The 17735-nt window shown below is 47.1% G+C and overlaps 1 protein-coding gene across 9 annotated transcripts in view; it reads left to right on the top strand.

Annotated features, from left to right (window-relative positions):
- LOC147011290 (cytochrome P450 4B1-like) overlaps positions 1–17735 on the top strand; it is a 93801-nt gene that overhangs the window by 40662 nt on the left and 35404 nt on the right. For all 9 annotated transcript variants that reach the window (XM_085857375.1, XM_085857376.1, XM_085857374.1 and 6 more), the window contains one exon: positions 17445–17587. In XM_085857375.1, coding sequence (XP_085713501.1) covers positions 17445–17587 — 143 coding nt within the window. The remainder of the gene's footprint in view (positions 1–17444; positions 17588–17735) is intronic.

The following is a 17735-nucleotide window of genomic DNA, read 5'->3' as shown; positions in this document are numbered from 1 at the left end:
CTACGACGTATGGCAGTGTTTTTCAGCGTGCTCTTAGCGTATACAAACTTACCCATAACGTATTCGACGTGTGCCGGCGTTTTAGCCCAATTTTGCATACGTCAGGCATGCGTTGGCTAAATCGTCAAGGTGTGACAGGGCCTTTAGCAATGATCCAATAATGAAGCTCGTTCTCCATGTAGTCAGACCTACGTAAAGCGTGACTCCAGACAGGAAGAAGCTGACCACACGGCCCAAGTTGACACCTTCGACAAAACAGCTCAGTCAGCACATTCATCAGACAGCCTTTAAGCGCCGCTGGGCTCGCCATCCCCAATGCTTAACCACCAACAAGAAGCGAATACTTCGATATCGCGCGGCTGGGGGCAGTAAAAGTCTAGGTTAAGAATGATGAAACAATTTTGCAGTTATAAAATTTAAATGTTGACATGGTGAATTAGCTGCATGATGAGAAGAGTTGTGACGTTGGACAAATTTCTATTTATAGCCCTCAGATCAAAGGGACGTACACGTCCATAAAAGTGTGACAGTAGACACAGGACAGAATAGCCAATTATATAACAGCGCGATGTCGCCGCGCGGTAACGAGAGTTACAACGCTGCATGTCAACAACTAACGGAACAGGAGGATTATCACTTCCTGCTCAGAAAATCAACTTCTAGCATCACACAGAAAACGATTCAGCACAAAAAACGTTGCTCTTCCGCATTAACCCCGCCCACAATTCACCCGGCAATCTCCGCTCACAATACACCCGGCAATCTCCGCCCACAATACACCCGGCAATCTCCGCCCACAATACACCCGGCAATCTCCGCCCACAATACACCCGGCAATCTCCGCCCACAATACACCCGGCAATCTCCGCTCACAATACACCCGGCAATCTCCGCCCACAATACACCCGGCAATCTCCGCCCACAATACACCCGGCAATCTCCGCCCACAATACACCCGGCAATCTCCGCCCACAATACACCCGGCAATCTCCGCCCACAATACACCCGGCAATCTCCGCCCACAATACACCCGGCAATCTCCGCCCACAATACACCCGGCAATCTCCGCCCACAATACACCCGGCAATCTCCGCCCACAATACACCCGGCAATCTCCGCCCACAATACACCCGGCAATCTCCGCCCACAATACACCCGGCAATCTCCGCCCACAATACACCCGGCAATCTCCGCCCACAATACACCCGGCAATCTCCTCCCACAATACACCCGGCAATCTCCGCCCACAATACACCCGGCAATCTCCGCCCACAATACACCCGGCAATCTCCGCCCACAATACACCCGGCAATCTCCGCCCACAATACACCCGGCAATCTCCGCCCACATCACACCCAACAATAAGTGACAGAAGACACAGGACAGAATAGCCAATTATATAACAGCGCGATGTCACCGTGCTGTAATTACCACCATATAGCTCCACGGACATCAGGGGTGTGTTCAGTTATCAAGTTTATTGTAAAGCATTTGCCAAGCAGCTTAAGCACTCCATTCAAAACCGTTGATCAGAAATGCCTGGCTTGGAAAGCGCAAGCTCACTGTTTGGTAATGGAACACTCACCTGGCGCATCCATGTTGTGACATCACGTATACACAGGGTAACAACAAAATAATATTTGCTATATATGGATTATATAGCATGGTTCTTGGAAGTATTATGAAGGAGGTTTGTTTTCCAGTGTTGAAGTATATAATTCTATTTGAATAAAGTTTTAAAGAGGTTTAAAGGTGTATAAATAATTAAAATGAGGTTTACCGCTGTTTTACCAGTGTCTACCAAGTTGTTTGTGCGAATTATAACGTCCTTAAAGGGGAACCAAAATGCAATTTTTTTTTTTAATGAAGACCATTAAGAATCATTAATCACGATCTAATTTGAAGGGAAAAAATATTTTGAAATTCTTTTGCCAATCACAAAGTGCTGAAAAAGCCCCAGAGTGTCTACTTTTGATTTTGCCAGTGACGTCACATCTGAAATCCATATTGGTCTGAACAGCATTTTACATGGAGAAACGGTGCATGTCAAACTCCAATTCTGATACTTATTCCACCGTTATCGTCAACTCTGAAGGTTCTCAGAATGTTTTTTTTTTTTTTTTTTTTTTTTTTTTTTTTTTTTTTTTTTTTTTTTGTATACCTTGGTCGAGGCTCGTATGAGAGCTAACACACAACTCACAGCAAGGAGGCATGAGACAAGAGGGGTGGGAGTGGAAGGGACAAAACATTGGGGAACAGACACAGGTGAACTGTGGAAGGGAGAGGGATGGGGATGGGACGGGGAACATGGCGAGGAGAAGATGGACATTACAGGGACTTTCAGGAAGGAAAGCAGGAGAATTGAAGGAAGTGGGCATGGGTGGATTATCGGGGGTAGAAAATATCGAGGATTTGGATGGGGGAAGATAAGAGGTGGTGGTGAACAGCTGTTTTGAAAGCCTGGAGGGAAGAATGGGAAAGAATAGAGTGAGGAAGTTTATTCCAAAGGCGGGAAAAAAGAGGAATGAAAGAGTGAAGATGAGCAGTGATTCGTGATTTTGGTAGTTTTACCAGAAGAGGGTTGTTGGCGGACCTTGAGCGCCCTGGGGTAATGTGGTGGGGACAAATCACAGTGAGAGCAGGGGGGCAAGGCTGGAGAGGAGTCGGTAGAAGACAGAAAGACCACCGACCAACCTGCGGTGATTGAGTGAGAGGCCCAAAGACTCAGCTTCATTGCGGGAGATGCCAATGATCTTAAAAGCCCTGGTTTCGACAGCGTGAAGTCGAGAAAGGTGGGAGGCAGGAGCACCAGCCCAGAGGGGAGAGCAGTACTCCATCAGGCTACGGACAAAAGCTTTGTAAGTGGTCAGGAGCTCAAGAGGGCCGAGGAAGGACTTTGCACGACGGAGGATTCCCAGTCGGCGACTGGCTTTTGAGGCAAGGTTGGAAATGTGACTTTCCCAGGAAAGGTCATGGCAGATAGTGAGACCCAGAAGCTTGAAAGAAAAGACTTCTTCCAGAGGATTGTTGAGAAAGTGGATGGGGGGGTTTTGTAAACGGTCCTTTCGAAGAGACATAGTGAGAGTGTGAGATTTGTGTGGATTGAAAGACATGTTCCACGTGTTGGACCAGTTTGTGATTTTATCCAGATCTGCAGTGAGCGAAGAAGCTGCTGCTTGCCGGTCTGAGGGATGACAGATGGTACGGCAGAGGGTGGAGTCATCGGCAAAGAGAAATAGAGGATTTTCCAGAGAGTCCGAGAGATCATTGATGATCATTGATGTTGAAACTGATCAGTGGAATTTTGAAGAAAGTATTGGAGAAATAATTGGTGATGGAAACGCTTTCGGAGGAATTGTAAAGCCGTATCGTTTTGAGCCTGTGCGAGCGATTCAGAGGAAGAAGGCAGAAGTGAAGAGGAGGTGTTGAAAAGATGAAAATGTTGGTTACATGTTCACTTCAGCTCAGTAGGGTTTGATTTTTCAAATCAATTGTTGGTTTGTAAGGGCAGGATCTTGTATTAATTGATACATCGGTTTATGTATTACTCGAGCCCGTTATCACTCGACAGCACGTGCACCACCCAGGCAGATTCGGACAATGCGGACAAAATGGGCACACTCTGACACTGTTGGAAAAAATGGTAGACAAATGCTTTGTTCTACCATCGCAGGCTGACCAGAAGTCTTGTATGTTCTGGGATCATCCCAATTCATACTTTCCCGGGACCCCATTTGTGTCCATGCCGTGTCCCACTGTCATGTCAGTGAGGTGTCGATGTCTTCCCAAGTGGGCAGGGGAGGGAAGAGGACCATGGAGGGGGGGTGGGATGGTGGTGGGTATTGTGGGGGTGATGGTGGAGGGGGTGCTGTTGTGGTAACTGTCGGGCAATGGCAATAGGTGTTTGATTCACCGCTCAAATCGTCCGTATACCTTTGCTTGTAATTGTATAAAGATGGTGTGACATTTTAGAGTGATAGCTGTTTCTTCGCTTAATCATAGTGGATAACCACAAGATGTAGCCATTTCTGTTGTTTCATAATCGTTTTCTGTAACATGTTCCAAGCACAGAACCTGAACATTTTGTAGGCCCGATCCAAACTCGGGTGTTTTGGACAAATCTCGTCCAATTTCTGGCAAACTTCGGGTGTTTCGGCCATTGGTGTAACATGAAACCATCTCAGTTTGTTTCACGATACAAGCAGCAAGGACGCATCAACTCGGCATATCTGGGGAAAATCGAAAATTATTCGCCATTTGAGTTAAATCGTACCGCAATGTAACCCCGAGACCATACGGATATGGCGGTCTACTTCCAGGTCTGTCGTCACGGCTAATCTCAAGAAGAAGAAGATTTCTTCTTTTAATCACAAATTTACCGACTTTGTAATTTGTAAATTGGAAAAAGACACATCATATATATTTTGTAGGGAATCAAGGGATAGATTAGCATCAAGGTGGTCTGAGTGTTTCAGTTCTCCTCCCCTTCTGGTTCTGGGTTTGGAGTGTTGGCAGGTCTCTCTCAGGGCTCTCTGCTGGCTTTCTCAAAGTTAAGTTTCCGCTCTTTATTTGTCTCGTTTTCACTGTTTATTTTCTCACCTACATGTTTCTGTGTGTTCCTAGTTCAGTTTTGTTTCAAAAATCGTGCCATTTTGTGAGTTTTCATCGACCTTGTCTTACTAGGTCCCTTGAGGCCAACCCATCCTTCCCCTCTTGGTGTACAATCGTTTTGATTTGTATTCTCTTCCTATTTTCCTCACTTTCCCAATGTCCCCCATCCCTCCCAATATAAACACTCTGTTTCTTGTCTTAAATCCCCCCCACCCCACAAAAAACTACCTTTCTCCCTGCATACCCACAAGAACCGATCCTTCTTATTCTTCATCTTCTTCCTCCTGCTGGCTCACCTTCTTTATCTGACTTGAGCTGACCCACTCTCTCCATTACCTTCACGATTTCTTCCCACAACCTTCAATTCCTGAATGTAACCTATTCTTCAAAAATAAATAAAAAAATAATAATCTTCCTTGTATCCTTTCAATTTATACACCTGTAACCACGTGTCTCTCTCCACCCTCTTCCTGATACTTTTCATCGACCCAGCAGCTTCACTCTGCGTTTACAGTTCCAAATTCACCATACACCTCCACGATTTTACTACAACCTTCCCTTTTCCCAATGTTCCGCAATCCTTATTTAAAATAAATAAATTCACTTTTGACTATACATCTCCCAGAGCCACGTGTTTCTTCCGTAACCACGTGATCTGTTTCCACCCCCTGCGTTTACCGATACAAATTCACCATAAACCTCATGATTTTTCTACAACCTTTCCATGACCTAATCTGATGAAAACTCTCTCAAACAATAATAATAATCAAAATAACAATAATAATAAAAAACGATCTCTTATAATGCTTCATCTTCCTCTTTCACACGTGTGGTACTCATTACTGCATCGTAATTCACGACTCTTCTTCTATTTCAACAGACAGCTCTCAATTCGACCTTTCCTTCATACCTTGCCTAAAAAATCCAACTGTTACAGCATTTCTTCTCTCCATTCTCTTAATTCGCCTTTATTGCATCCATCAAGAAATATCTTCAATCGCATCTCCGACCTAAATATTAAAAAAACCCCAGTTTACGATGAATGTTCGCTTTCCATCAACCATTCTTTTACCAACTTCAGTGCCATCTCACCCCTCTCACCCTCCCTCTCAAAGCAACCATCACACTCTTCTCCCTCCAAGCCTCCCTATCACCTCTCGCAAAAATTCCCCCCTTACCTCTCCCCACTCACCCTTCTCCCACCATTCACCCCCTCACTAACCATTCTCAAAGTTGCCCCCCCCCGTGACATGCACAAAGCTGCCTCCTTCCCCTGCCCTATCACCTCCATTTCATCACTCCACCTCTTCAAATCCTCAACTCTCTTCTGCCCCTCTCCCCCAGCACCGTAGAGCCTTGTCTCCTCCTCATCCGGTCCCCTCCCCTAGCTATTCTGCAAACCCCACATGCTTTCAACAACTCTCCTTACCTCCCCCTCCCTTGTCCTACTCTCCCCCTTCCCTCCCATCCCCTGCACCCAAAGCCTCCTCCCCTCCCTCTTCATTAACAGTGTGGACCTCAAATATCCGGGGCCTTCGCTCAAACATCACAGATCTTTCCATACAGGTTGCCACTGACAAACCAGACATAATCTGCCTAACAGAAACTTTCCTTCCTCAAGATGTCTCTGACTCCCAATTATCTCACCCTGGTTACTCCCTCCTCCAGAATGACAAACCTGAGCCTCGTCCTGGTGGAGGAGTTGCTCTATTCATCAAAGACTCTGTTAGTCACTCTCCATGTACTGCGCTCACTCCTCCACACCCCCAGGAATACCTCTCGCTACGGCTTCCCCTCCACTCCCACCTCGTGTTTATATGTGTACTGTACCGTCCGCCTAACAGTGACGACTCCATCTACACCTCACTATCCGAAAACATGGACCAACTTCTATCTTCTCATCCAAACTCTCTCTCTCTTCCTCACATGTGGTGACTTCAATTGTCATCATGCCAGTTGGCAAGGTGTGGGTACCTCTCTCACCTGTCATGGTACTTCAGCAAAAGCTTTCTGTGACTCATTGGGACTGACTCAATCGGTCAACTTCCCTACCCGGATCTCAACCAATGGTACGCTATCTCTTATGGATCTGATTTTGACAAATTTCCCTGAAAATATCTGTTCTTCCTCTCCTCCAATCGGTTCTTCTGAACACGTGCTTGTAAAAGTGGACATCTATCTGGCTGTTATCAGAGAACCACCTCAGCGCCGTCGAGTCTGGCATTTCACTCAAGCCGACTGGCAGGGTGTCCAAGCAGCCATCAAACTTAAAGACTGGTCTCCCATCACTTCTTTCTTCAACATCAACTCATCCTGGGAATTCTTTCAAAGAAACTTGCTCTCCCTCATGCACAGATTTATCCCCTCTCATCTTCAGTTGTCCTACCCTTCCTCCTGCCCATGGTTCAGTGAAGCTTGTGGCGAGGCAGTTGTCCTGAAACAACTTGCCTTTGCCTCATGGAAAGCAAACCCAACTGAGGGTAATCTCAGTTCCTTCCAGAAAGCTTGGAACAAGTGTGTATCTACCCTCAGAAGAGCCAGAAAACAACATCTTTCTAAGCTCAAGTCTGAACTTTCAAACATCTCTCCCTCCTCCAAATCCTGGTGGCATCAAATCAAATCTGTTTCTGGTGTATGTCCCCCCTCCATCCCCTCTCTTACCTCAAATGGCCGCAGTGCTGAAACCGCACGTGAAAAGGCTGAATGCCTAAACTCAGTGTTTGCATCGAAATCTTGTGTCCAAAACCCATCGCTTTCTGTACCCACCTTACCCAGTCGCACCCAACTGTCCCTGGATCATGTGTCCTTTTCTCCTGACAAGGTGGAGAGCTTGCTGTGAAACCTCGACTCAGATTCTGCAACCGGTCCAGATGGCATCAGCCCAGGTCAGGTCAGGTATGGGAGCATGTGCCAGAACAGCACGTCGCTGCGTCCACTTTCTGCCGGTACTCCAGGGGCCTCCGTCTGGCCATCCCCCAGGCAGATGCCAGGCCCATCCCCATCTCCTTGAGATGATGGTCAACCTGTTGCAACCATGAGGCACGTGGTCGACCCACTGGCCTCCTCCACTCATGAGACTCCCTCGCTGAGAGAATCTGGTGAGCAGGATCAGAGTCAGGAAAATGAGCCACATGTCCATACAGCCGCAACTGATGCTCACGGACTATGCAGGTAACAAATCTCATCCGAGTCTCTCTCAGCAACCGCTCGTTGGACACAAAATCCGACCAGCGATAGCCAAGGATTCTCCGAAGAGACCTGGTACCAAAGGAATTAAGTCTCCGTCTCAGATCCTTGGTCAGAGTCCAAGTCTCGCACCCATAGAGCAAGACTGGAAGTACCAAGGACCTGAAGACGCGGACTTTCGTCCTCCCGCACAGGTACCGGCAGCGCCACACCCCATGATCCAGTGAATCAATGACTCCCCAGGCCCGACCCAGACGTCTATTGACCTCTGACTCGCAGCCAGCAGAGACATGAATATCACTGCCAAGGTAAGTGAATCTCTCCACGACCTCAACATCCTCACCACAAACAGACAGAGACAGGACAGCAGCATCCAAGAAGTCACCGAAAGCCTGGATCTTAGTTTTGACCCAAGAAACCCGTAATCCCAACGGCTCCGACTCCTCATTCAGCACCTCGAGGGCCCCCAAGAGGATGTCTAAAGTCTCCGCAAAGATGACTGCATCATCTGCAAAGTCAAGGTCCGAGATCTTGACATTCCCAAACGACGCACCGCAACTTGATCTCTCCGACATCCTCCCTAGAATCCAGTCCATACAAGTGCTGAAAAGTGTGGGGGCAAGTACACATCCCTGACGAACTCCAGTAACAACTGGAAATAAGTCAGAGATGGTACCACCACACTTCACAGCACTCTCAGTACCAGAGTAGAGTTCAGACATCAGATCGATCAGTTTTGGTGGCACCCCACGAAGACCAAGAATCCTCCAGAGGACATCCCGATTCACTGAATCGAACGCTTTACAGAGATCAACATAGGCTGCAAGCAGCCCCTGCCCAAACTCTCGTCTGTGTTCGGTGAGGACACGAAGTGCAAGGATACGGTCAATCGTTGACCTCTTTGGTCTAAAGCCTGACTGCTCTGGACGCTGGTGCTCAAGCAGATGGTGGCGAACCCTATCGAGAATTATCCGAGCAAAGACCTTGCCCGGCACTGAGAGCAGCGTCACCCCTCGGTAGTTGTTGCAGTCTTGGCGATCACCCTTCCCTTTCCAGAGAGGGACAACAAGGCCCCTCTTCCAGTCAGTTGGGATGATGCCTGTGTTCCAGGCAGAGCACAAAACTGCATGCAACGACACGAGTGCAGCATTTCCACCAGCCTTGAGAAGTTCGGCATGGATGCCACAGATCCCTGGAGCTTTGCCCCGTTTCAACTGGTTCACCGCAGCCCGTGTTTCCACAAGCGTAGGTGGACCACAGTTGATTTGAGGGTCAGCAACAGGGATTGTAACACCCTTGACGTCCAACTCGACAGTTGGGGGATCAGCCTGGTACAACCGCTCAAAGTAACCGGCCCAGCGGGCCTTCACTTCAGACTCCTCTGTCAAGAGCCTACCATTCTCTGCTCGAACTGTAGTGCTCCGAGGGATGGGCTTGGATGAACGTAATGCGCGAATTCCCCTGTAAGCGGGATGAGAATCACCTGTCCACAGGTGATGCTCTACCCCCTCACAGATTCCTCGCACATAGGCCTCCTTGTCCACCCTCAGTGCACGTACAGTTTTACGCCTCAGCTCCCTGAACAGCTCAGCTCTGCCATTCAGCCTGGCCCTGCGACTCTGGTCAATGGTATCCAGTGTCCCTTGAGAGACAAAATTCTTCTTTGCCCTGCGGTGAGCTCCAAGGCATCCACCGGCAACATCAAGGACGGTGGTCTTGAAGGCGCTCCACAACTCTTCAGGACCCCCAAAGCACCCAGACCCCCAAGTGTCCACTCAGCCTGTTCGCAAACTCCTCAGCTACTCTCTCATCCCTGAGCTTGGCAACATCCAGCCTCGGCTGGGATGGTACCATTCTCCAGGATTTAAGGTGCAGCTTTAGAGTTGCTACAACAAGCCTGTGGTCAGTATTGAGGAACTGAGCACTCCGGTAGACCCTGCAGTTCTGGATCATCCTCCAACGACCGTCATGAGGACATGGTCAATCTCCTTTGCCACACCGCCAGCGTTGGAATACCAAGTCCAGCGATGAGCTTGTGGGCGCTGAAACCATGAACCAGCCACCCTAAGTCCATGACTTCTTGCAAAGTCAAGGAACTTAGTGCCATTCTGGTTCATAGTTCCTGACCCATGGGGACCAACACACACCTCATAACCGTCCCTATCAGTTCCAGTCGATGCATTGAAATCCCCCAAGACTAGAAGTGTATCTCGTCTGGGGCACTGATCAACCACAGACTCGAGTGTGGCGTAGAATGCATCCTTCACGGTGAGATCACTCGCCTCAGTCGGAGCATAAACAGAGACCAGGGAAATGACACCTAAGGAGTGACGAATCCTTAATCTCATAATACGCTCGTTGACCGGTGTTACCTCAAATATCATTGGGGTCAGCTTATTGGACACAGCTACAGCAACTCCTTGGGTATGGTAACCATCAGAGCGACCAGACCAATAGTAGGTGTAACCACCCACCATTATCTCGCCGCAATCCGGTGTCCGAACCTCAGAGAGAGCTGCAATCCCGATGTCCAAATGCTTGAGCTCAGATGATAACAGAGACAGGTGATCATCCTCTCTTAGGGATAGGACATTCCAGGCACCCACCCGAAGGGACCGCCTCAGGTTAACCCAAGGAGACCGCCGTCTGGTGGACGACACCTCAGCACCACTCCGACACACTCTCCCGCAATCTGACCCAGGGATGTTACCCCGTGGTTTCCCTCCTATCAAAGATTGGGGGTCCCGAAGGCTTTGCCCCAATCCCGTCATCCGGTGAGCTGCCCTGCGAAGGGAAGCTGCACAGGAGGTACTCCCACGCAGTGGGTTTTCAGATTTTTTTGCGTTTTTGCGTTTTGCGGAATGAAGGGTTTTCCGGTGGCCGGAGTGCAAATTCTGCCACCAACCTCCTAATAAGAAGTGACCCAACTGCAGGAGGACGTCCGCAGACACAGTTGGGCACTAGATATGGATGGCCGTTGGCTCACAAGGAGCTCCTCCGCCCTTTGACAGGTTTTGTTTTTAATCCTGCTGGGTGTCCATATCCAAACACCCTCCTTACCAGAAAACCTGGTGGGGGAGACGGTTTAGTCGCCGACAACCCGACCATAATGTCCTAAATCAGCACCTAGACCACAATCAGCCCACGTGTCCTAAAAACCTGCTCCTCTGCTCATGCTCACCCTCTCTCTGTTCTATTCACTATCTCATTTGCTCAAAGTCATCTGCCATCTGCTTGGAAATCAGCAAACATTACTGCCCTGTATAAAAAGGTGCAAAAACAGATCCCTGCAACTACAGACCAATTAGCTTACTTCCAATCATCAGCAAGGACAAGGAATTCATCATCGCAGTTGATGTGAAATCCTTCCTCTTCTCAGATCCTCAACTTGGATTCAGACCAGGTCACTCTACCCTGGACATGCTACTGCTTCTACTCAACGAACAATAATGGAGGCATACAATATCAGTCATGAAATCAGGACCATCTCTGGATATATCTCGAGCTTTTGATGCAGTCTGGCATCCTGCCTTTAGTCCGGGAGCCAACCGATCAAAATTAAAAAAAAATTGCCCGGTCTGCTATAAAATTTTTGTGTTGATTTTCATAAAGAGACACCCTTTGAGTATATGAAAACCAATGTTGGCAATGGTGAAACTCTTGCGCAACAACACAGTCAACACTTTTGCGAGCCCCCTCTGATAACAAAATGTTGGCAAAAGCGAAGATGTAGGATGGGGGTAGGGGTAATTCATATTGTCCTAAAATCATAACCACTAAACCTATATACACAAATGACCCCTCATATTAAAGAGGAGTTCATTTCCTATATCACAATTGGTGTAGATTTAACCTACCTACAATTGACAAGGTTATATGTCAAACAACAAAAGATTTATGTAACTCAGAAATGCTTGACTATCAATGGGGTCAGGAACAAGAACATACTTTTACATGCCATGGTTTTAAGGAAGATAAAATTAGAAATGGATTAACACAATATTGTGACATGAAACATCCTCTTCAGAGGAAGAGTCACTCTCTGAAACAACTCCACCACATGAACCTCTCTGACCAAGGCATATGCATGTCACTCAGCAAGGCACAGCAGCCTTTTTGCATGAACATCGTTTCAGACATTTGGATAATTTGCACATGCAAGACACCGTTTTGTCTATGTTTGGCTTGGCTGGCTTAGACATGAGAATTGGGACCAGTTTTCCATTGATAAGGGTTCTGCCAAATGTTGTGGCTGGGGGAAGTGCTCGGTCACTGAGATGTGCACGTCTATACAGAAGCAATTGATACAATGCTCTTAAAACAAGGAAGTAAAACGCATCTTCTGTTGCTGGCAGTGACCTAAGGTCTAATTTTGAAGAGACAAACATATGCTGCCTGAGGGTATCCAAACAGCTGAACCCTTTTTGGCCATGCAGAGCAGTCCAGTATACTCTGGCCTCATCAATGACACATTCTGTTGCTGCCATTTCACTATCTCTTCCAAAATCAACAAGGTGGGGAAGGTTTCCTATCAGTCCCAGAGAAACCTGTGCCGCTCTTCTTTTCACAGGAACACAGGCATCATCCCAACTGACTGGAAGAGGGGCCTTGTTGTCCCTCTCTGGAAAGGGAAGGGTGATCGCCAAGACTGCAACAACTACCGAGGGGTGACGCTGCTCTCAGTGCCGGGCAAGGTCTTTGCTCGGATAATTCTTGATAGGGTTCGCCACCATCTGCTTGAGCACCAGCATCCAGAGCAGTCAGGCTTTACACCAAAGAGGTCAACGATTGACCGTATCCTTGCACTTCGTGTCCTCACCGAACGCAGACGAGAGTTTCTGCAGGGGCTGCTTGCAGCCTATGTTGATCTCTGTAAAGCGTTCGATTCAGTGAATCGGGATGTCCTCTGGAGGATTCTTGGTCTTCGTGGGGTGCCACCTAAACTGATCGATCTGATGTCTGAACTCTACTTTGGTACTGAGAGTGCTGTGAAGTGTGGTGGTACCATCTCTGACTTATTTCCAGTTGTTACTGGAGTTCGTCAGGGATGTGTACTTGCCCCCACACTTTTCAGCACTTGTATGGACTGGATTTTAGGGAGGATGTCGGAGAGATCAAGTTGCGGTGCATCGTTTGGCAATGTCAAGATCTCGGACCTTGATTTTGCAGATGATGCAGTCATCTTTGCGGAGACTTTAGACATCCTCTTGGGGGCCCTCGAGGTGCTGAATGAGGAGTCGGAGCCGTTGGGATTACGGATTTCTTGGGTCAAAACTAAGATCCAGGCTTTCGGTGACATCTTGGATGCTGCTGTCCTGTCTGTGTCTGTTTGTGGTGAGGATGTTGAGGTCGTGGATAGATTCACTTACCTTGGCAGTGATATTCATGTCTCCGCAGGTTGTGAGCCGGAGGTCAATAGACGTCTGGGTCAGGCCTGGGGAGTCATGGATTCACTGGATCATGGGGTGTGGCGCTGCCGGTACCTGTGCGGGAGGATGAAAGTCCGAGTCTTCAGGTCCTTGGTACTTCCAGTCTTGCTCTATGGGTGCGAGACTTGGACTTTGACCAAGGATCTGAGACGGAGACTTAATTCCTTTTGTACCAGGTCTCTTCGAAGAATCCTTGGCTATCGCTGGTCGGATTTTGTGTCCAACGAGCGGTTGCTGAGAGAGACTCGGATGAGATTTGTTACCTGCATAGTCCATGAGCGTCAGCTGCGGCTGTATGGACATGTGGCTCGTTTTCCTGACGCTGATCCTGCTCACCAGATTCTCTCAGCGAGGGAGTCTCATGAGTGGAGGAGGCCAGTGGGCCGACCACGTGCCTCATGGTTGCAGCAGGTTGACCATCATCTCAAGGAGATGGGGATGGGCCTGTCATCTGCCTGGGGGATGGCCAGACGGAGGCCCCTGGAGTACCGGCGGAAAGTGGACGCAGCGACGCGCTGTTCTGGCACATGCTCCCATACCTGACCTGACCTCTTCTTTTCCCCTTCTGAATGGGTAGCTCACTGTGTCACATCCACACAACACATATGTGCACAGAAGTGTAGCTGCGACATCAAGAGGATTTTCTGGTACTTCTTGCTCAACACTTCTACCAGCTCATGAATAGGTAGGTATTGATTCTGCCGTTGTATCCAGAGTTCTTGCAATGTGTTCAAGCAGCAGAAGTGATATATACACAGCATAATTATGTCTGTATCTGATGCATGCACAACAGCTCGATGGTGATCAAGATATTCCACACAATATGCAAGATGAGCAATAATCCTTGTGTCTGCCTCTTCATGTTCTTCACAAGGTAAGTCCAGAACTGAACTTGATGCTGATGTGATGGAAAGAGTGTGACCTTTGTTTTCCATCATACCACCAAGAATGATGGTCACTCTATCCGGAATAGCTTCAGGACTCTCACAAAGGGAAGTGCCAATGAAGTTCTGAAGATTTCCTTTATTTCTTGGATTCTTCATGAGTAAATTCCAGTCCAGAATTTCTAGACTCTTGGATGGTGAGAATTGTCTTGCCTGGTCTGTCTGGTTTCTCCTCTGCTGCTCATCACCCTTCAAATATGGCTATCATCAAAATCATACTGATCACCAATGATATTGACACAGTTGCACATTTCAGGTTTCAACTGCAGGAGCTTGCGAAGATACAGCTGGGGAAGTTCACCAAATGTTTTTGCACCCATTTTTTGGTATTTATTTACAAATGCCATTGTGTCTACCAGATAAACTGTGTATAGGTCACTCTGTGGTAATGATGGCAGCTGTAAAACAACATCCTGCTCAGCTTCAGCAATTAGCACTGCCACGAAATCAGACTTGTTGCCTTTGCGCATTACAAACCCCTGTGCTAAGCGTGGATCAACCTCAAACAGGGATGATGGGTAGTCTGTCCACTCATGGGAAAATGCAATCTGTCTTGTGACTGGGTCGGCATCTCGATAGAAACACAGCACACGTGTAGTTGCAGTCTCATCTTGATAGATCCTGATTAAACTCTGTTTCCTTGATGGGTTTGATTTCTTCTGTGAGGAGAAAGTTACCAGCTTCAGTGGTTCAATCTTAATAGAGACCACCTCTTCTGCTTTCATAATGGCTTCCATGCCCTTAGCTTGAGCATGGACCAAGTCTTTCGAAGCAGCCTTCTCACCAGTTGCTCTATTGAGCAGATCCACTTGGTTGTTACACTGGAATGGGTTTATCATCTGCTGGCATATCACTTTCTTGATCTCCTCAACATGCATATGTTCTTCTGTTGCCTGCTTATGTGTTTCTCCATGATGAGTAGATTCCTGTTGGCCTAGATTAGCCATAGACTTTATGTTCTCTGATACAGCTGTGAGAAATGGTGCTGTCTTCACATATTTATCTTGAGCAGCTGGTGCCTGAGATATGCCTTTGAACAGAGATGTCTTCCCTTCATTGTTGTATGTCTGCTCCAGGGCCATGTCACTCCAAACACCATTGAATTTTCCTTTGGAAGAGTGAACTGTGAAGTACCCAACCTGGATCCAGCAAACCTTAACCGAACTGTGTTCAATAGAGTAAGAGGATTTTGTGGGTAGGGGTAACTTTGGTTGACAAAAATGTTAATTTTCTCTTTAAAAATTGATAGAACTCACTCAAATTTGCTGTTTTAATTAGCCATGGATACCATGTTCATATCACATTAAGAGAAATTAGTATTCTAATGCAGCATCTGCCTATGATAAGAAAAGTTCTAAAGGCCATCTTCAAAAAACGTTATTTTTAAGGCATTTTTCACAAAATTATGTACTTTTACGAGGTTTACTTCCACAAAGGCAATTTTTTTTTTTGTCATTTTACAATGTACTGATTGAATTCTTACATTTAGTTCACATTTATTTTTCATGAATGTGATTTTTTAATTTTTTTAGAAATTTTATTGACAATTGCTGTTTTATCAAATTTTTCAAATCTTCCTCAAACAAAAACGTCCGCCAAAATTTTTCGCAAGAGCTTATGAATTGCCAACATTGGTTTTCATGAACTGCAAACATATATCTAAACATCCTGGGGGTGTAAAATTTTATAGCAGAGGCTGTAAGGTCCAACCCTAAAACAGCCTCGTACACAGGTTGGCTCCCGGACTACTTGCTCTACAAACTGTCTGCCAATGGCATCCAAGGCCAACTCCAATCATGGATTGCTCACTTCCTCCACTCTCGTAACCAACGTGTGGCTCTCAACAGAACCCTTTCATCTTCACTCCCTGTCCAGGCTGGAGTACCCCAAGGCAGTGTGCTGGTCCCAGTCCGATTCCTGATCTTCATCGATGATCTCTCTGACTCTGGAAAATCCTCTCTATCTATTTGCTGATGACTCCATCCTCTGCAATAACATCCCTCATTGTTCAGACAGGCAGGCTGCAGCCTCTTCCCTCTCTTCAGACCTTGAAAAAAAGATCACAAGCTGCATGGAATGTCTTTCAATCCTGACAAATCTCATACTCACTATCTCTCTCCAAAAGGACCACTGAGCAAATCCTCCTCTCAAATTTCTTTGTAATTCTCTTCAGGAAGTTGTCACTCAAACACCTCGGTCTCACGATCAGCCATGATCTTTCTTGGGAAAACCACATTTCAAAGATGGCCCCCAAAGCCAGTTGCCGACTGGGCATCTTCCATCATGCATTGTCCTTCCTTGGCACACCAGAACTCCTATCCACCCACAAGGCCTTCATTCACAGCTTGATGGAGTACTGCTCTCCCCTGTGGGCTGACTCCCCTGACTCACATCTTGCTCAGGTTGACACCGTGGAAACCATGATATTTTCTCCCCTTGTTAAGCCCACCCACTCCAAGCACTTCTTCTAAATTTCAGCTCTTTTCCCCTACTGTGAACTTCCTTTTGTATCCATCTTGTCCTTTCCTGCCCCCTATTCCTTCCCATGCCCATTGTTTGTCCAAGTCTCCCTCTATCTTTCTCTTTAACACCATTATTAGTTTTCCTCCCTATTTCAACTGTTCATTTTGTTCCGTTACATCCTGATCCATTCAGTGGTCCAGCTCTTCCACAGGCCTCGACTATGGATACAAAAAAAAACCCTTACCTGTGCCTCGAATACTAATGATCTGCAAGCTCAAAGCCAGATGACGTAGGCTTTACAGGTGTGGAATACAATAAATAAAAGCATTTCTAAAATGTAAAAGGATGTAGGGAGGGATGTTACTCCAAAAAGTATGTAAACTACGTTGGGATTGTCACAAGAAATGATCATGTGAAACCATCCCTACATCTTTCTTTAAATAATGGTTGTCCTGAGAAAAGACAAAGTTATAACACACACACACACACACACACACACACACACACACACACACACACACACACACACACACACACACACACACACACACACACACACACACACACACACACACAGTCTTTTCAAGGGACAACCATTATTCAAAGAGAGATGTCATTGATGATAATCCCTCGATCTAAAAAGACCCTCCAAGATTGTTGCTTGAGTAGACTTTTCCGAAGTTACAAGTTCACTCCCAAACTGGTCATTTCATGTGGTGACGTGTGTTATTGTGCCATGAAGATCAATGTGTTTTGAACTTCTTCCTTCTCTCATTCATCTTGTCCTGGCCCCATTTTCCTGGACGTACAGACGATGTGATACGGGAGCGGCAGAGAGAGCTTGCTGCCATGCAATCTCCAGGAAGAGTGAATGGGGGGCAAGAAGTCGATGGAAATGAACAAATGAAAACTAATAAACGGCTCGATTTTCTGGACATCCTCCTCGCTGCACAGGTAGGCATCATTGCACCCTCGCTGCACAGGTAGGCATCATTGCACCCTCGCTGCACAGGTAGGCATCATTGCACCCTAACTGCAAAGGTAGTCATCATTGCATCCCCGCTGCATAGGTAGGCATCAATGCAGCCTCGCTGCACAGGTA

The sequence above is a fragment of the Eptatretus burgeri genome, chromosome 15 (assembly GCF_056783735.1).
Source record: "Eptatretus burgeri isolate ZD-2024b chromosome 15, Ebu_testis_v1, whole genome shotgun sequence".
In the NCBI taxonomy this organism is placed as follows: Eukaryota; Metazoa; Chordata; class Myxini; order Myxiniformes; family Myxinidae; genus Eptatretus; species Eptatretus burgeri.
The sequence above is the reverse complement of the archived record's forward strand: the minus strand, read 5'-3'. Positions and strand labels throughout refer to the sequence as shown.